Below are 20,769 nucleotides of genomic sequence, written 5' to 3'. Positions count from 1 at the left end.
TGAAAACAGAATCATTGACATTATCATAAGCAGCAACATTAACAAGGGTTTCAACTTGGGAATTATTGTTAGGGAACTTATTCTTTTTAGGTTTAGTGCACTCTTTCTTATAGTGCCCAACATCACCACAGTTGAAACACTTCCTATAGGTTTTAGGATCCTTGCTTCTAGACCTAGACCTAAACTTTTTCCTAGAGTTTGAGGAATTACCAGAACCACTACTGGGCTCATTGCCCCCTCTAGATTTAGATCTACCCCTGACATTCAACACCTTATTGTAAGCATTCTTATCAGCAGCCCTTTCCTTAAGCTCAAGTTCTTTGGATTTCAGGGAGCTAATAATCAGGTCTAGAGGAGCAGAGTCTCTACCATACTTAATGGCAGCCTTAACATCACTATAGGAATCAGGTATGGCATTCATCAGGGCTATGCTTGTGTATTCATCTATGGTTTTATCTCCTGATCTCTTAATGTCTTGAACTAATTTCTGAAACCTATCCACATTGTCATCAATGTCTTTAGCAAGATCAAGCTTAAATTTGAACAATTTTTCAAGCAAATACATTCTGGAAGACATAGAGGTTTCAGTATACAGAGTATCAAGCAATTTCCACATTTCAGCAGCAGATTCCTCATGATCAACTTTCCTAATCACAGAATCAGATAGATTTAACACAATGGTAGCCCTTGCCAGATCATTCATCTCATCAATTTTATCCTGAGTAGTATCCTCAGGTAAAGTACCATCAACAACTTTGAAAACTTTTTGTTGAATCAAAACACATTTCATTTTCTGTTTCCAAATAGCAAAATCATTTTTACCATTATAAGGAACCAAACCAACAGGTTGAGCCATTTTAGCAAGAAAATTTACAAGAAAGCAGGAAGCAAGACAGGAACACACAGCCTTACACACCTGAAAGCACAGAGACATACACCAGCAACACAAGAACAGACCAAGAGCTTTCACACAACAGAAAGGGACTCAAATCCTTGACTGTCACGAGCAAGACTGGCCAAGGCTATCCCAGCTCGCAATCACTCACTACTGGAGGGCGCAGGGGGTCACTTGGGCAGTACAAGATGCTTGGTGGTCAAGTAACTTGAGATCACAGATCACAGAGCACAAGAACCAGCGGAAGCAACACAGAGAAAAGAAAGCACAGAAGTCCTAAGTCCTTGCCAGAGACTGTCTACCAGAAACAAAAGCCCAAACCTATAGTTGGCACTAAACAGAAACTTAAACCAAGAAGGATAAGCCAATTTACCAGAGTGAATCCCCTCTCGAAGGAGGATTCCACTTGACCACCTCCTTAAGCGACTCGGCGTGCTAGACTAACCCCCCCGTGGCTCTGATACCACTGTAGGGATCAGATTAGTCTAGATTCACTAATTACCGAGACCTCTTTGTTCTTGTACAAGAGAGCTCAGCCAAACTCTCACCCACGCGGATGATTTACACAAGTAATACAAACTAAGATTGCTACGAATCTAGTTCTAACTATTACAAGGTCTTGAAGTTGTAACTCCAACTTCAATCGTACTCAATTGCACCTGCACACTCAAGAAACGAGTTAGTAATACTAAGAGAGATCCTCTCGGATCTAAACACAAGTAATCAACTAAACACCAGAGAGCAAGAACAAGAGATCAAAGAAACTTGGCTCAGAACCCGCCGCAACCAAACACTGATCTATTCTTCCAGAATTAGATCCAAGGGAGCACCAATGGATTGGATAGAGTTAACCCTCAAACCACCAACACCTCCACTAATGAAACCCCTCACACCAGATCTAGATCCACCGAACAAATTCTCCACACACGGCCTTCAAGTTCTCACAAACCCTAAAACTTCTCCAGAACTAAGCAATCGAAGAGATTGCTTCACACCAGCACTCACAAAAGATCTACCACACAAAGAACTATGGAAGATCACCAAGAGATAGCTAGAAGATCATCGGAGGAGAAGGAAGAGAAGAGAGAGAAGCTCTGAGTCGAAGAGAGCAGAGAAAGAGATGATCAGAATGAGAACCGGCAACAACCCCATTCTCACTTAACACAAACAACCCTACATCCAACGGCTTGGAAGCCATCATCCAAAGAGAGAGACACGTGGCAACATCTGGTGAGAGGGGTTAAGTAATTGGGCTCAGCCCAATTAATAACATCTGGGCTTAAGAAATAACACAACCCAAATAATAGTCCATCCAAATATCCAACAGCTCCCGCAGCGGATTTGTGGCCATTGGTGTCGGGGCTCAGTGGTTTTTCTTGCTGAAACAACTGCCCACTTTGGGGGTTTTGCTTTTTGGTATTGAAGATTGCAACTTGAATTTCTGGAGAAGTGGGAATAAAGAGATGAAATTTGGAGGAATTGGATTTGTTTGGAGATTTTGAATAAATTTTTTTTGACCCTAATTCTATTATATATTTTTGATTTTAAATTAATATTTACTAAAATAATTAAGATTTTAATTAGTGACTTAAAAATCAGAATTAAAAGTATAATTTGGTCAAAATTGAGTTAAATCCGTTGACTGTTATAAAATTAACAAAAATTTTGACGGATGACCAATTGTGATTCGATTTGAAATGTCCAGGACCAAAAAATCCTAAAGATAAAGTTTAGGACCAAAATCATAAAATGACCATATGTTCATGACCAATTTTGGCTTTCTCTATCCTAAAATACATTTCTAAATAAAATTTAAAAACAAAGTTTCTATCAATATTTTTTCTGCATCAGCTCCTGATAATTTAAAAACCAAGTTTCATCAATATTTATTCTATATCTGCCCCTGCAAAATATCGATAAAATTATTAATTTATGACTGGGTACAGATTTGATATCCAAATATTGACTACATAATTTTTAATTTTGACTTAATTAAAAAATATATATTTAGTAGTCTCTCCGTCCGCCATTAGGAGTCCCGGTCACTTTTGCACACCCGTTTTGTAAATATCATAATAAATAGTTAAAGTAGAGATATGGTAAAATAAGAGATATTTTTAATGTTGAGAAGAGTGTTAATAACATTATTTTCTCTCTTAATTTACCATTTCTCTACTTTAACTATTTATTATCATTTTTACGAAACGAGTGTGCAAAAGTGACCGAAACTCCTAATGACGGACGAATGGATTACTATATAGGAATATTAAGTACTACTAGCATACAAGGCGTATTGATAAATTGAAGGTCCAGTGCCGCAAGATTTTATATTCGGGCCCAAAAATTAGCCTGCATTCTGGGCCCATTTGTGGCCCTATTCGAAATTATTTTTGTTCGACTTAGGCCCGTTCTTGTTTGTCGCTTGCTGTCTTATTACTCAACTGTAATACTAGGGTGAATTGAATTTAACAAGGACAAACACTGAAAACCTATAATGATAAAGTCATCAAACCCTCATAAATGAGTAAAATTTTGGTGATCCTAATATATTGCGATATGGTATACTAGTCAATAATAGTAAGTTAATACAAATAGGGAAAATATATACATTTCATACAATACTTTCTAAAATTTATGTTAAAAATCAGAATTCGTATATTTACATGCCTACATGGCAATAACTATTATAATAATAATAATAATAATAATAATAATAATAATAATAATAATAATAATAATAATAATAATAATAACCCTATTAATTTACACTCCATAAAAAACCATTAGTGACAATGTGACACAGTAGCATAAACTTTTTTTTATGTAGAATAAGTCTGTCCATAGTACTTCAATCCAACTATCTACTTGTCACAAATTTCTTTTCGATAGGTTCACAAAACATTCATCAGATTTATTTACATGAAGTAGTGATAAAATGCAAACTTATATATTGTACAAACTTCAAACTATGATTTGGACCGTTAGAAAATGTCAACAGATGATTAAAATACATCAACAGAAAATGTCAATATAGTTTCAAAACGTTTTCAACACAACATCAACCGTTGACATTGAGTTGACATTTTCTGTTGATATATTTTTGTCATCTATTGACGTTTTTTAACGTTAAGGTGTAATTATTAATCAATTTTCCACAGTAGTAACAAACTCCATGAACTCAACATCCTCTGCCATGGCACACAAAGTCTCCTTCAACAAACAGTCTTCAACCTCCAAGCTCCCATCCGGCCCCGCGAAAACCGTTACCCTCCCGTCGAAACTGCTCCCCCTTCCGCTCCTGGCCGCCACAGGCGGACCCCACCTGAAGTCGTTCCCATACACATCGAACCTCAGGGAGTTTATAAGTATGAAACGATTAGTTGGGATAGTGTCAAACTGAACAAACTTAGGCTCCTTCGCCCAACCGCTAAAGAACTCCTTCACCTTCTCCGGCCCCGTCGAATTCACCATTCTGTTTATCTGCAACGCAGTCCAGCCCAACCCACGACCCAAGTCCCTACACATCCCTGGCATCCAGGGTTACAAACCCTGGGATAATCGCATTCCCGAAGTACTCGTCGGGGAGGGGCGGGCTAATCCTCCACCTCGTCCCCATCGGAAACTCGAATGTCGTCTCCTCGCTGAGCCCCGCCGAATGGCATCGTATCATGGATCGCCACAAATGGGTTATAACAGCTTGCAGCGACGAAAATACACGAAATATTTTCGTCGCTGTTTCTTTTGGCAGTCGTTTTCAGTTTTGCCACTTTTTCTTTAGTGAGACAAAACACTGTCTGACTCAATTCCACTGTTGACGCGTCAGTAGCAGACACATCAGCATCAACAGCTAAATTGTTTTTATCAGGTGTTGGTCGCGGATGAAAACATCTCTCACCCCGACCAGATCCAGATTCACCTGGTCGCGGCTGAGGATCGGGGGCGTCGAGATCGACTCCCTGCTGCTGCGGGAGATCTCGACCCAGGAGTTGACGAAGTACCAGAATGCGGTGCCGTCGCAGAGGAGATGGTTGAGGGTGAAGCCGACGAATGACCCATCCCCGAGATTCATCACCTGGACGGCAAGCAGAGGCTGGGACGCGCCATCCTTGTTGCGGATCCCGGGGAGGGGGAACAAAGCGGGGGCTAGGTCGGTGCCAGACTCATTTACATCGGCCACGGTGAGGACGGAGGCGTCTGCATGGACGAACGGGACTCCACCCTCAGCTTGGCCGCTGTCGAGGAAGAAGCAGGTGGCGTCGTGATACGATCATATTAGTATTATTATTATATCTCCATTATTTAGTTTACTAATAATTTATCATATCTTCTATTTAGGTTATTATTGATTTACCGTATCTTTATATTTTCTTGTTCCTTAAGTTAGGGTATTTACTCTTTAGTATTATAAATAGGACCTATTGTTATTCTCATTATTCAATCAATAAAATAATCGCTTATCACCTTTCTTGTTTTCTTTATCGTTTTTCTGCAAACCCTAGTTATCGACGGGATTTTTCCTCCCGAGACTTCTAATCTATCTTTCGGCATCGCGTTAAGGAGATTATCCTTAACAATTGGTGCTTTCATCCTCGAACTCATGACCGAGGTCAATCTTCGTTCGTGGTCGGAGATATAGCAAGCATCTAAAGGCTTGCAATTGAATTCAACTACTGCAACGTTGGAGCAAATTCTCGCTAGGTTCGCCCGACTCGAGACCCGATTGGTTGAGCATGAGCGCAGGGTAGCAGCAACGCTTCCTCCGTTGCAACCCGAACCTGATCCTCCTGACGCAACCACGTTTGAGCAGTCTCACGCTGCACAACTGCCCCGACAATCTCTGCAACCACAACCCTCCTACCAGCCGCCTCCATTATATCAACCCGATCTGGAACCGACATCACTATACGGTCACCCGCAATTCATCAACGCTGGATTTGCGACCTACGAACCACCCACCCCGGTGTGTTACCAGATGCCTCACAGCCAGCCGTCGTACATGGGTCAGTTTCAACAACCTTCGACTAATTTGGAATGGAGTCTACCTGCGCTGTCCCAACCCCCATACACGACTCACCATCAGCAACCGCAGCTTCCTCCTCCGAAAACCTACCAGCCGCCGCTGTCGGCGTCTCCAACCACCTGCCAGCAGCCGCCTCTAACATCAGCCGCTACCGCCACCAGCCTACTCCACCAAAACCACCAGTTGCAGCCTCCAAACGTCCACCAGCCGTCGTCTCCATATAGCCACCAGCCGCCACCGCCTCCTAACACCCACCAGCCGCCGACGCCGCCCTACGTCCCGCCGCGTCAAACTACGGCTGCACCCAAGGCACAGTGTCACAACTACCCCCAGCCACCACTACCCTACCTCCAGCAACGTCCCCAATCCTACCGGCAGCCACCGGTAACAGCAGCTGCCGCTGTAAGCCTACCCCACCAAAACTACCAGCCTGATGGACAGCAGCCTTCACCAGCAAGGCCCCACTCGGCTGGCCACCGCCACCTCCGCAACACTCGCTGTCTGGCTGGTCTCCGCTGAGTCACGGTCGTTCAGCAGCCCCGCTTGTTGAGAAGATGAACTTTGAGTTCCTAGAAATATTAGAGTCACAAGATATTGGAATAAAACAATGTAGAGTTTCAAGGAATATAACATTAATATTGTTATAGTTCCAATTGTTTAAGTTCCTAGGAGCATTTACTTTTCTATTCCTATAAATAGGAATGTACATTGTATCACAGATCATTCAACTCAATACAACCTCTTGTCTTCTATTACTTTCCTCTCTAGATATGATGCATGAACCATTTAACATGGTATCAGAGCAGGTTAGGACTCAGATTAGGTATCATCACTGTCCATGATACCTTTCTCGGCCCTCCTATTCTTTACCTTTATTTACCTTTCCACATCTTAAACCTGCACAAGTAGCGTACAATGCCAGAAGAAAATATCTGAACCGAAACCACAAACATAGCCATGGCCGACAAATTTGCCCGACAATTCGCCAATTTCATGCGCAATAGTTTTGCGATGAATCAATCCAACACAAGTCCACCAGAAACTGATTTCGTGTCATACAAAATTGACACACATCCCCTTGACATCGGGGTAAACAAATTGAATGGAGAAAATTATGCTTTTTGGTCCATGCTCATGAAGACGGCGATAAGCGGACAGGGAATGGTCTCTCACGTTACCGGAGTGCCTCCTTCCCCACCGCGAACCGATCCAACTTTCGAACGGTGGCAACAAGCCGACCACTGTGTTTTCACATGGCTAATTCAGAACATCGAGTCTCGACTGGTTAGTCGAATCTCACAACATCCGACAGCCAAGCACATCTGGGATGCTTTGGCTGACACGTACGGGGGCAGAGGAGATGAAATCCAGGTCTATGATCTCCAGTTTAAAGCAAGCACACTGAGACAAGGAAGCAGTTCATTAGATGAGATATGGAGCAAATTGCAACAAATTTGGATCTCGATTGACCAAAAGCAGAAGAACCCAATGAAATACCAAGAAGATATGGAGATTCACGACAAATTCATACAAGATCAGAGAGTGTGTCAATTTGTCTATGCAATTGATAGCAAATATGAATCAACCAAGAGAGAAATACTGAAGTTAGATCCACTTCCCTCAGTAGACTTCGCATATAATCTCGTCTAGCAGGAGGAGACGCGCCTCCAAGTGCTACAGCCGGCGAACAGCACTGGAGCAGTCACCACCTGGGAATCGGGGCGGGTCTCGCCGTCCGTGGGTGGCAGAACAACACCAGCGGCTCTCGGGGTGGAGGACGCGGTGGCAATGGCAGAAACCGGCGGAGTGATGAAGAAGACAAGTCGAAATTAGTTTGCTCCCACTGCAAACGAAAAACACACACAAAGAATATATGCTTTGAGCTCATCGGCTATCCAGATTGGTGGGAAGAGAAAGATGGCAAGCCACCACCATCGCCGCCGCGAGCACCCTGGAACCGCGGCGGGTACGTTGCCGCAGCTGTCGGATGAGGTGGAGGAGTAGCTGCGCATGTCGGTCAGGGAGGTGCACCGATCGGCGCCACTGTCCAGCCGGCGATGCTGCTGTCCAGCCGGCGAGCATCACAGGGGCGGCGAATTTCGTCGGCGGAGGGAGTGGAAGCATTATCCATGGCTGGAGTGACGAGTTATTGGGAGAAGAAGGAGGGGCGGCGCATCACGGTACATGTAAAATAGGGATTGGGGGCTCCTTAATTAGAAAACCCCAAGTTTTTAAAAAATATCAAAATATTCCCCAAAGTTTTCACAAATGGCAGAATATACCCCACCAAAATATTCAGCCACAACTAGCCCCTAAATCTCCTAAAAACTCCAAAAATGCCCAAATTTTGTTGCAAAATAAATTTCAGCCCCTCAAGAAGCTTGGTTTTGCGTGTTTAGTGTCCAATAGTCATGAAAAAAATGATAGATGGATATATGACTGTGGGGCAACCGATACAATAACATATGATGCCTCAGGCCTCACCGATCTTCAGAAACCTCAAAAATCTCATATCCAAACTGCCAATGGAGAATTTACGGTAGTTGAGGGGGCTGGGACTGTCAACATATCACCCACTCTACAATTGTCAAATTGTCTCTATATCCCTTCGATGTCTCATATACTCATATCCATCAGTCATGTCACTAAGGAGTTGAATTGTACATTACTAATGCAGCCACAATTTTGTCTATTACAGGATATCCGAACCGGGGAGATAATTGGGCGTGGCACTGAACGCGATGGACTCTACTACGTGGATGAGATAGCTCAAAAAGGAACTGTCATGTTAACTCACGGGTCAGCCGACCGGAAAGCTTGGCTTTGGCATCGGCGTTTGGGACATCCTTCTATCGGTTACTTAAAAATGTTATTTCCAAATATTATTCCTAAGCATGACTTGTATTGCGGAACCTGTTCTCTTTCCAAAAGCCATCGAAATTCTTATCCTTTAAATCAAACCCGTGTTGAAACCTTGTTTTCTATGGTACACTCTGATGTTGGGGGCCCGCACCAATTATTGGGGGGCAAGGTCTTAGATACTGTTTAGTGTTTGTAAATGATTGCACTCGCATGACTTGGGTATATTTCATGAAACATAAATCTGAAGTTTTTTCACACTTTACCCACTTTTATAATCTCATCCAAACTCAATTTCAAAAAATCATTCAGATTCTTCGGTCAGATAATGGGGGGAGGGGGGAGTTCGTAAATTCGAGTATGAAGCAATTCTTCCAAGAAAAAGGCCTTATACACCAAACTACTTGTGCTTATACTCCAGAGCAAAACGGTGTAACCGAAAGAAAAAACCGATCTCTCCTTGAAATGACTCGTTCCATGCTTATAGAGTCAAAAGCCCCAGAACATTTTTGGCCCGAGGCCATTGCCACCTCAGCATACCTTTTAAACCGACTGCCCACAAGTATCCTTCAACACCAAACTCCGCTACAAGTCCTATCCACCCTTACTAAAATTCCACCACCATTGACCCTCGAACCTCGTGTCTTTGGATGCTCTGTGTTTGTCCACATCCCTAAACACGAAAGAACCAAATTATCTCCATGTGCTATTAAATGTATTTTTATAGGATATGGGGTGAATCAAAAGGGGTATAGGTGCTTTGATCCAAAATCCAACCGCATGTTCACTACAATGAACTGTAATTTCCTTGAAGCCGAGTATTTCTTTACCCACCTTAGTGGTCAAGGGGAGAATAATATTCAAAGTAACAGTAGTACGGACCCGCTAAGTTGGATCTCAGTGCCAATGCCAATGTCAAGCAATCCTGAGGCGGACCTAACAGAGAAAGCAGTAAGCAATTCTGAGCAAGTCTCTGATGTGGTAGGGTCTATTGTGGAAGGTGACATCACCTCAAATATTTCTCCTCTAAGGTTATCTAATGTAAGTACTCCTGTGGATACAGATAATTGTTTGGCTAACACTGTAAGTGCAGAAGAAAATTAAATTGAGGCCGCAGAAAGGGAAATCGAGGAAGTCGAGGTCGACGGAGTTGACCCTGACACTGGGAGATACATACTTCCACCAAGGCCAAACAGAGGAGTTCCACCCAGAAGGTATACACCAGATAGGATTGAAAGAAAAAAGCGCTACTCTATTATGAACCTAGCCAAAGGCCATCTGTCAGAGATGGCTCGGGCTTTCGAGGATGCACTATATGAGGAAGAAGAAATACCACAGACATTGGAAGAAGCCATGCAACACAAGCATTGGAGGGAAGCAATGAAGAAAGAGATTGATGCACTAATTCGAAACCACACATGGGAGAAATGTGCTATACCATGAGGAAAACGACTAGCTGGTTGTTGATGGGTCTTCACTATCAAAAGAAGACCTGATGCCTGATGGCTCGATAGAAAGGTACAAGGCGCGACTTGTCGCGAAGTAGACTATTCTGAGACCTTCTCTCCAGTAGCCAAGATGAGCACTGTTTGAGTATTGCTATTTGTTGCTACTAATAGGGATGGCCATTACATCAGTTTGATGGGACGAATGCCTTCTTGCATGGTGAGTTGAAGAAGGAAGAAGAAGTTTACATGGAGGCACCTCCAGGTTTTGCAACAGATTTTAAAGTAGGTGAAGGGTGCCGATTGAGGAAGACCTTGTATGGATTAAAGCAATCTCCAAGAGTATGGTTTGGGAAGTTTGTTGGGGCAATGATTAGCTATGGATATACACAAAGCAATTCAGACCATACTCTATTTCTGAAGAAGCGAGGTGATAAGATCACATGTTTAATCATATATGTTGATATGATTATTACAGGTGACGACCTAGAAGAGATTGAGGATTTATAGAAGAATCTATTTTAGGAATTTGAGATGAAGGACTTGGGGAATCTCAAGTATTTTCTTGGGATTGAAGTGATAAGGCCAGACAAAGGAATTTTATAGCGACAAAGGAAGTATATCTTGGACATTCTAGCAGAGACTGGCCTACTGGAAAGTAAACCAGCAGACTCTCTTATGGCAGTTAATCATGGATTACAAATCAGAGAAGGAGCCAAGTTGACTGATCGTGTCGGTATCAGCGACTAGTCGGAAAACTCAAAGATCTCTCGCACACTAGGCCAGATATTGCTTATGCAGTTGGGGTTGTAAGTTAGTTCATGCATAAACCGCAGATGGAACACATGGAGGCAGCACTTAGGATTTGTCGGTATTTGAAGGGAACTCCGGGACATGGAGTGTTGTTCGCCAAAAACGGCATCTTGAGATTCACGGTTATACAGATGCTGACTGGGCAGGAAACCCGAATGACAAGAAGTCTACAGCAGGCTACTTTACCTTTGTTGTAGGTAACTTGGTAACGTGGAGAAGCAAGAAGCAGAAGGTGGTGGCTCTTTCAAGTGCCGAAGCAGAATTTCGTGGGATCAAAAGTGGGTTGACCGAGATATTGTGGCAAAGGAGGTTGATGAAAGAGATTATTTTCTGTCCTAGCAAGTGCAAGTTTTACTGTGATAACAAAGCTGCTATAAACATCTCACAAAATCCAGTTCAACATGATCGAACTAAACATGTGGAGGTAGACAGACACTTCATCAAAGAAAACATTGAGAAAGGGATTGTTGAGCTTCCTTTTGTCGCTCAGAAGATCAGCTTGTCGACATTCTGACTAAGGCAGTTAATTCAAAGAGCTTTGAAGATGTGCTTTCCAAATTGAGTATTGGAGACCCCACCACTCAATTTGAGGGGGAGTGTTGAGAAGAGGAACTTTGAGTTCCTAGAGTCACAAGATATTAGAATAAGACAATGTAGAGTTTCAAGGAATATAACATTAATATTGTTATAGTTCAAATTGTTTAAGTTCCTAGGAGCATTTACTTTTCTATTCCTATAAATAGGAATGTACATTGTATCACAAATCATTCAACTCAATACAACCTCTTGTCTTCTATTACTTTCCTCTCTAAATATAATGCCTGAACCATTTAACACCGCCGCCCGCCGCGGATATCGCTATCTCAAAGGGGACGATAGATTCCTCTCTTTCGGGGTTGAATTTATTTGGGAGGTTTGATAGGGAACAAGGGAATTTTAATTCCGTATATGGACCTCGAATGAAGGTGCACGAAGGAGAGGGGTCTGATTCATCGATTTTAGATACACAGATTGAATACTCATGCGATGATGCCAAAATTTTTGACTGCTCGAGTTCTTCTTTAGATTCATATGATGATGTTGAGGCATCTGTCCGTTCCTTTTGTGATTTGCGAATGAGGCTTTCCAAAATTTCAGCTACTAGCGTAGGCAAAACCTCGGAGTATATGTTGCACGAAGAAATTAAGGATGCATATGCTTCTACTTGTACGGTAGTCTCAAAGATTCAGCCAACACCTCCGCCGTTGCCTATTTTCTTGCCGATTGAAAGTTATTTCAAGGTTTGGCTTAAGGAAAGGTGCATGATAGGTTGGATATTTTGAAATTGTGGAAGATGATGAACTCTTCTTTGATAAAAGAGGACACAGATGGTTTCTATGTGGATTTGCGTATCTGTAATGTTGCAGGTATGAATTATCGTTTAGCATTGCTCGACGCAGATGCACGGTTGATCCCTCCTCTGATGGACTCGCGCTGTTTGAGCATTCGTGGTCACGTTGACAAGATCCCCATTTTAGCGTTGAATTATCACGAGCCCCAGTGAGGAGACAAAGTTAACATGTTATTAATTGTGAGGAATCAAATCGTTATCTTTAGTAATGATTGGCAACAAGAACAAATTAAGTCAGTCAAAACTGCAGATAAATAATTAACATCATGCAAAAAAAAAAAATTCATACTATTGTTAGCATTTCGAAAATCATTTTTATGTATATATATTTTAACAACTAACACAATCAGATTACTAACAAATACCGTAATGGAGATAATACATAAGTATATACATATATTTGACTATTTCCCAATTACCATACAAATTGATCAGATAAAATGTACAGAACTTACCTCTGTATTACCCAAATCAATCCCATTATTTATATTTTGAAGATTTTGGATAATCACTTTTAATGAAGCTTATCTCTTATATCATACACCAAAGAATTAAATATGAGAAAGAAACAAATGATTGTGGGCTGCTACTTAATAGGTCCATTCTTCAGGAAGAAAAATTTCTGGAGAAATATAATCTTCCGTGTGTTTGTCTAACTTGTCACCAATATTTTCTTCTTCAATGTTCTTGGTTTGCACTGTGTGAGGAGGAAAAACACCAATTTTTTCATTAAAGTATAGTTAATACTCTAAATAAAGCATAAATTTTTAATGGGTAAATTGCAAAAAAAAAATAATGAATATTTGTCAAATTCTAATATGTCGTTATTCTGGAAATCAACAGTAAAAAACCATGAATTATACAAGTCATAGTATTTTATCAATTTTTTATTTGTCTTTATTCTAGAAATGCTATGGTCAAATTATGATTTGTCTTTATTAAATGGTATGGTAAAAAACCATAGCATTTTATCAATTTTTCTATGACAAAATGTTTTAATTTCAAACTCGTCATATGTTGTCGATTTGACTTACACATAAGTTGATTTATTTGCTAAGTATGATGAGACAAATAAAAAAATTTATGTGTGGTGTTATTCCCGTTGAATTTTTCAAATGTTATATTAGATACAATTAATTTCAACTAAATTAGCCTTTGTGCATGGGAAAATTGAAACAACACCAAAATTTAACTAAAATTCATGATTTTTTTTATGTCAATTAATCCTAAATTATATAGGTAATGAAATAACCTTGTTGTGGCTTAATTTCTTGACCATGTTCGTGGACGTTAAGATTTAGTGCTTGAATCACTCGAGAAGGCAGCAAAACTGAAGAAAAAGCTGCAAACCAACAAAAATAATTTGCAATGATTTCATATCGACTTTTATATTTATTAAACATATATGATCATGACCCATTTTCTTATTTTAATTATTAGCATAAGTTCTATTGATTTACATTATTAGTATTCAATATCCTATTATTCTACTAGCTAAAGTAGTGTTATTCTTCGTATCTAGCTGGCTTTATATATTGATTTTATAATAAAATGTGAATGGAATAAGTTAATGGAACATGAGATTTACTTAATATTTAAGATAAAAATAAAATATGTCTCTTATTATAAGACGGACGAAAATGACAAAATATGACATTTATTGTGGAACGAAATGAGTATTTATTTGGTATGACTCAAATACTATAAAAATTATTATTGATATCATCAATTTTACAATTAAAAAAAATCAAAGTTCAATTTATTGACTTTTGTACGGGATATAACTTTTTAAAAAGTTAATAATTCGATTGAATAATGACTAGAGGTACTTATATCTTTTTATGTTGTTATTATTCTCAAAAGTTCGGCTTACCACAATGCATCTTGATTTATCTTCACAATTCCAAAATTACATTTTATCTCACATTGTATATCCCATCTCCATTCATATAACTAATTAATCTCAAGCCTCATTTTAGCTCATGTTATATTGTTTATGTCATTATTATCTAATCTTATCTATTTAATCAATAAATATTAACTGTTGTTGTAATTTTGACCTAGTAAGACTATATTCACCATTTCTAAAATATATATTCCATTCAAATAACAAAACACACCACTATCATAAGAAAATATAACAAGACAGATAACCCAATATTTTTTATATAAAAAGTAGAGAAATATTATTATTAAGTACAATACCGGGCTTCTTGGTGAATTGAAGGTCGGTTTCATGTCCACGTGGAATAAAAACTCCATACCCACAAGATTTTCTCTTCGGGGCCAAAAAAATAGCCTGCATTCCGGGCCCACTTTTGGCCCGATTCCAATTACTTTATGCTCTTAGGCCCGATCTTGTTTGCCCGTGAAACTGTATTAAATAGGTGAAATTAACCATTTATTTTCTAGAATGTTTCAATTAAAATTCCAAATTTCCTTCTCATCCTACCATTCTACTTTCATACATTAACACAACAAGCTCATTAATTATTAAATGAAAAAAAGAACAAAATCCAAAACCACTATATATGGATTTTAATAAACGTCACGAATTAAATTTATTGAGACAGGTTATTTTACTATCTTAACAGTTGAAAGAATAATACAATCAAACAAATCCATCTTTTTTCTTTCCCGATAACTTAGCTCATTTAAAAAAAATGTAAAATGATTCCCTCCTATATCAAAAAGATTACAGAATAAACAATAGGATAACATTCGAGGCCTCAAACTATTGTAAGGCATCACACGCTTTGCCTTTCACGAAAATCCATCCCCCAGATCGATTTTCTCAAAACTCTGGTTCTTTTTTCTTCGCGATTTGGTGGTTTCCCAACTTAACAACATAACTGCAGCGACAGCTCACCTCCAGCCGTGACATACTGCACTGCGCCGTCGTGTGTCCACCCTGGGATGCTACTGCCGTTCAGTTGAAAGAACGCAGAGGATGTTTCATTCCAGTCAGTTGGTGGGCATTCGAAATCCGAATTCTGCAGAGTATCTGAAGGAGAAGAAACAAAACAATGGTGAGTTAAGTGATTGAATTGGGTCTGATTAATGAGAAGTTACTTGTTTTTTTTACCTGCTGAAGCTAAAGCTAAACATAAGCATGTGATGAAAATATTCCTCATCTTCATCTGAATTCTCTCTCCCTCTATAGACTTGATGTTGTCTCTCTAAATATAAGAAGATGGAAGGCTCTTTCCCTGAGTTATTTTGACTAAATTAACAGTTGACAAATTGGGAAGAATGCTATGAACAGGCCGTTTGGAACAACTTCACGAGACGTGTGAATGTGATTAAACAACTATGAATGGGCCTTTTCTTTAAAATTTAAACCAATCAAAATGGAGTATAATATTAACATGTTTTCCCCACCTATACCAACCATAACAAAAATCAGTAACATGCTGGATAAAATTCATAAACATTTGATCCAAAAACCTGAAAGCCACCTAGGCTTCACAAAAGAGAAGTATTGTAATGTAAAATTTCTAAATGGAACATACTTCCAAGTTGAGAAGCCATGGACCGCCTCATATAAAGAGAATGCATTTCGTGTCAATCGCAAGAAAACATAGAGAGATATAAAAGTATGCCTTATAACTAGTTTTACTAGTGATTAAAAAGATGTTGGGTTTCAAAACAATAGGCAAATAAAGGCAATTATTAGCCAGAAACAAAATTATCTTCAAGAAATATACTGTTCAACTTGTTCTTCTGTGATTCTTCCTTTTCCTTTTTCAGTAGATAGGTATATTTGTTTGATTTATGGTTCAAATATTCTTAATCCAGCAACGCAACGATTAAGTGTAACGTATCTCAGATAAATGGCATGAGCAGCACCCAAACATCAAAACAAGACTAAACAAGCACATAAGTAATTGTAAATGACATCTACTGAGGGGAGTATACCAATTATACAGAGAGACACGTATGCGTCAATGAAGTAAATGCACATTCTAAAAGAACTAGTAAAAAAGTAACGAGATAGACATACTTTGTCCTCATCGAATGTGCTGAAGATTCCCTTTAGAAACTCTTCTGCTTCACTAGTTAATTCAACACTCTGCAAGCACATAGAGCATAAAAAAGCATAAAGTAAATGATTACATAAGTGAAGTATTAGAAAGATAGTGGAATCAGGAATGATATAGTACATGTGTACATCAAGTCTAAACATATGCCACCATCAAATAATTATAACTAATAACTACTTGAATTCATGACTGTTTGGACTTAATGATAAGAGGCTGAAGATAAAAGAAACATATATCATCCGTTTAATTGGTTTTAACTTTTATGGGTTGTTCTCTACCTATATACAAGTACCACACTTTACTATACCTCATCAAACAGTTAAAATATTTATTCATTTCTTCATTCTGAAAAACTCACTTTAAAAATGATAAGATTTGAGGATCTTCCACCAACTCGACACTAAGCTACATACACCTCATTCACTAAGATTTTATGTTGATTCTAAGAAATATTATCAGTCATTGCTCAATGAACATATACACAGCTGGCAATTACCTGATCTGGAGCCTTTTTTTTTTGGGAAAGGATAAGTAATCATCCCCAAGTTTTAGCTCATCATTGTAACCAAACTTCCTCAAAACGGTCCATGTGGTCTCAATTCGTCCTTTCTCTAAAAAAAGAGCGTGAAGAAAAAGAAACCTGTTAAGGTAAGACCAAGTTCATTCACCCCTTCAGGCAACTTTCTCGAACCACACTCTTAACACCCACTATTTCCGCAGGTTGTAAAGGAGAGTTGAAGCACTTCACGTAAGTAGAATAAATTATATAGTTAAAGAAAGGTAAAGTAGAAACTTATCACCAGTTTTCTAGAAAAGAAGAAAATTAAAATAATACCTGAAATTCATTTAGCTCGTCATCATTGAGAGCACCATCCATATCAAGATCATAAAGAGTGAATATCCTTTTCAGTGCTCTCATGCATCGTAGCCTTAAAGCTTGGGTTTCTTGATCAAACAGAGGAGCTGTAGGGTGTAGGATAGCCTTTTGAGCAAGGTAGAACACTTCTTGGATCTAAAACAATTTATAAAGACTTCAGTTATCTGAAAATTCACATTTATCAAGGAAATTTCAAATGAACGTCATAAAACAAGTCAAACATTATCTCAAACCTGGAGCATATTAGCTGCCGAACATTCTATGTAAGTCTCAATCTCCCAAAACTGCTGCATAAGCGGCATCATTTCAACACTCAAACTGTACTCTTCATCTCTCCTATCGAGCTTGCAACCAGCCACAGTTACCGGTGCTATGACCTAAGCAACCCCAATCGGCAAGCCGCATTTGAGTTCACATTAAACAACGACAAACACCAATTCAACACAACACCACATAAAACAGATCAATTTCCTCAGCAAATATCAGTTGCAAGTGCAAAATAAACATCCGTAGCTGCACACACATATCAGGTAACCATACAAATTAAACTTTTAAGATAGTGAACAGTTAACAAAGAAAAGAGGCAGTTTCTGTAATATAGATTCAGATCAAACTCCTAATTTTTGAAACCAAACTCAAACAGATTCTCTTATCAGCTACTTTTTAAGTGTGTGCTACCAAGAAGATTCAGCAGGATAATCAAGCTCCATTACTATGCAGAGATCAGCTCTAGGTAACAACTAGCGGCACAAACATTCAGTTATTTTATACATTACCAGCAAGAGCAACATAGTTTCTTCACCTTCTAATTTAATCAATTAAGATGGAAAAGGATAAAAGAAACAATAGCTCATACTAATTGCCTCCCCATTACAAAAGCTCCACCCGACCGGGTGATATTTTGTGTAATAATTCCACCCGGGCGGGTGGCATTTTATAAATCTAGCTTCCACGCTACAAACCATTTCATCGAAAAAATAATCTTAATTGCAAATAGTATATTTTAAATGATATTTCCCCTAAAAGAAAACAACCACACCAAATTACGAATATAAGAATTAAAAAATGGTATGGAATGAACAAAAATTTCTGGTTTCCACAGTTAATAAGTCACTTAATCAAGGGTATAACTGTATAAGCTATAAATCAAAATAGCAAATCCACTTCTTACCCCTTTAAACATTGCATAAGTAAAAAAACACTGACAGGAGGATTTGCCATACATAACTTAACAATGTTAGTGATAAAAACATAGTAGCCAAACTGCAAGCAAAAGACTTGTTCTAATACATCATATCAAGTCGACAGAATGTCTAATAGTTAACAAAATAGACAATAGCACAGATATAGTAGGAATTAAGCCTCTGGTTTAGCAAACATCCACTGATGGAGTTCCATCGGTTCACATATGGGGTGATGCACAACTGCTCGGATAGTTTCCACTTCTGCTTCTTCTCCTTCTTCGACAACTTTTTTTACAGCTAGAGTCAAAAATAGCAGATCGTATGGGAGTTCCACAGTCACAACCTTGGTAACTTCCACAAGCTCAAAACTAGTTTTGTTTTCCTGCAAAAACATGTTTCAATAATAAATAAACTACACCTGATCATCATCATCAACAGACATAGCAGGCATAGTAGCATACCATTTCAAGATTGTCAAGATTGATTCCATCAATGGCAAGCTTGGCTGCCTTATTCACATAGTCAATATCGTATGGGTCGTCGAGATGAGGCCACCGAACTGGGTCGAAACACAAGGGGCTGCCCCCCATTTTCAGCCTTGAAGGAAGAGTCGTATCCACATCAAAACCCTACATTACCATCATCAATCAATCAATTACTCAAAACTCCAAATTAAACATGAATATAATCCGACAATTACTCAAAACTCCAAATTAAACATGAATATAATCCGATTTACATGTATCGCAGAAGAGCATTGTGGTCGTAAGGCGTTGGATCGATATGCTCCACGATCTCATCATTGCTGGAGTCGCTGTCGTCGCTGTCGTAGTCATCATCACCAAACACGAGCACGTCCGTGGTCAACGGCCGCTCCTCCACATAAACGTAATTTTCGCGTTCGTATCCCATCTTTTTTTTGTAGGGTTCAAGTATTCCATATCTATCGTCGAATTTATCTACCACCAGAACTACCACCAGAATCGCTTTCGAATTCATCTACCTTCCTCGTTTTCTTTTCTGAACTACCACCAGAATCGCTTTCGAATTCATCTACCTTACTCGTTTTCTTTTCCGAACTACCACCAGAATCGCTTTCCGATACACCATATCTATCTTCGAATTCCGTTTTCTTTTCCTCGGCGGAACCACCACCAGAATCGATTTTCGCATTCTCGCCGCCACCGGAATCGAATTCCGCAATCTCACCACCGAAATCGATTTCCGGTATATCATACCTATCTTCGAATTCCGTTTTCTTTTCCTCAGCGGAACCACCACCAGAATCGATTTTCGCATTCTCGCCGCCACCGGAATTGAATTCCGCAATCTCACCAACGAAATCGGTTTCCGGTATATCATATCCATCTTCGAATTCCGTTTTCTTTTCCTCGGCGGAACCACCACCAGAATCGAATTCCGCAATCTCGCCAACTAAATCGATTTCCGGTATATCATATCTATCTTCGAATTCCGTTTTCTTTTCCTCGGCGGAACCACCACCAGAATCGATTTTCGCAATCTCGCCGCCAACGTAAACGATTTCCACAATCCCGTCGCCACGGCAACCAAATACCGGAATCTCGCCACCGGAATCCTCAATCTCTCCTCTTTTACGTTTACCACAGGCACCGGAATCAGGATCCAATTCCATCGGGAAATTAGGGTTTTCCATGATTTCAGAATCAATCGTACTTTTGCTTTGTAATCGTATTGCTTTCACTTTTATTCTCTCCGAGAGCATGAGTATTCAATATGGGCTTTGCGTTATTGTTTCCAAAAATAAAATCATACCAACTGATTTCAATAACTAGGCAAATCAATTTTAAGGTCCGTTTGGTACACGGAAATAAAATTCAATTGAAATTACTAGAATTCTATGTATTTGAAATCCTTTATTTAGTAAAAATAATATGTGGAATTAATTTTGAAGAAATTGAAATGGGAGTGTGTGATAAACTCGTTAATTTGTTATTTACGAGCATTGAATTGACTTGTTTATCGTCGAGTTTAGTAACTTGAAGTCCATATTTCTATTAATTTTGTATCGATTGGTTATATGATGAGTTTGTTGAGTAAATGTTGAGAAATAGGTGAAAACTGGTATTTAAGTGTGAAATAGAGTCGGAAACAAGAGCTTCGAGCTGCCTGCTTAGCTGAGAAGCAAGCCCCGAACGGGCCCCTTAGCTGAGCGTCGAAGCAGCCCATTCCAGAGACGTCGAGCGGCCCGCTCCACTCTAGCC

At 39.3% G+C, this 20,769-nt stretch overlaps 1 protein-coding gene and 1 pseudogene across 9 annotated transcripts; both read right to left on the bottom strand.

Annotated features, from left to right (window-relative positions):
- Positions 1–4,039: 4,039 nt before the first annotated feature.
- LOC125195334 (uncharacterized) lies at positions 4,040–5,156 on the bottom strand (annotated as a pseudogene).
- A 9,802-nt stretch (positions 5,157–14,958) lies between these two features.
- On the bottom strand, positions 14,959–20,318 carry LOC125194189 (mitochondrial Rho GTPase 1-like). Of its 9 annotated transcripts, none has more exons than XM_089057075.1 (9): positions 19,266–20,318; positions 18,988–19,155; positions 18,705–18,908; positions 17,576–17,719; positions 17,301–17,477; positions 16,962–17,076; positions 16,426–16,494; positions 15,508–15,631; positions 14,959–15,426 (listed from the first exon to the last, which is right to left on the bottom strand). In XM_089057075.1, exon 1 carries the CDS (start codon positions 20,268–20,270, stop codon positions 19,482–19,484), a length of 789 nt encoding a protein of 262 aa, XP_088913201.1. In that variant the 5' UTR covers positions 20,271–20,318; the 3' UTR covers positions 14,959–15,426; positions 15,508–15,631; positions 16,426–16,494; positions 16,962–17,076; positions 17,301–17,477; positions 17,576–17,719; positions 18,705–18,908; positions 18,988–19,155; positions 19,266–19,481. The 9 variants fall into 9 exon arrangements, with proteins under 9 accessions (XP_088913201.1, XP_088913204.1, XP_088913205.1 ...); XM_089057078.1 differs by having other exon boundaries at positions 16,962–17,207; positions 19,266–20,316; XM_089057079.1 differs by having other exon boundaries at positions 16,962–17,105; positions 19,266–20,316.
- Positions 20,319–20,769: the final 451 nt, after the last annotated feature.

The sequence above is a fragment of the Salvia hispanica genome, chromosome 4 (genome assembly GCF_029641045.1).
Source record: "Salvia hispanica isolate PSC_SH4W2 chromosome 4, Shi_PSC_v1, whole genome shotgun sequence".
In the NCBI taxonomy this organism is placed as follows: domain Eukaryota; kingdom Viridiplantae; phylum Streptophyta; class Magnoliopsida; order Lamiales; family Lamiaceae; genus Salvia; species Salvia hispanica.
Note: the sequence above shows the minus strand (reverse complement) of the source record. Positions and strands in the feature narration are given on the sequence as shown.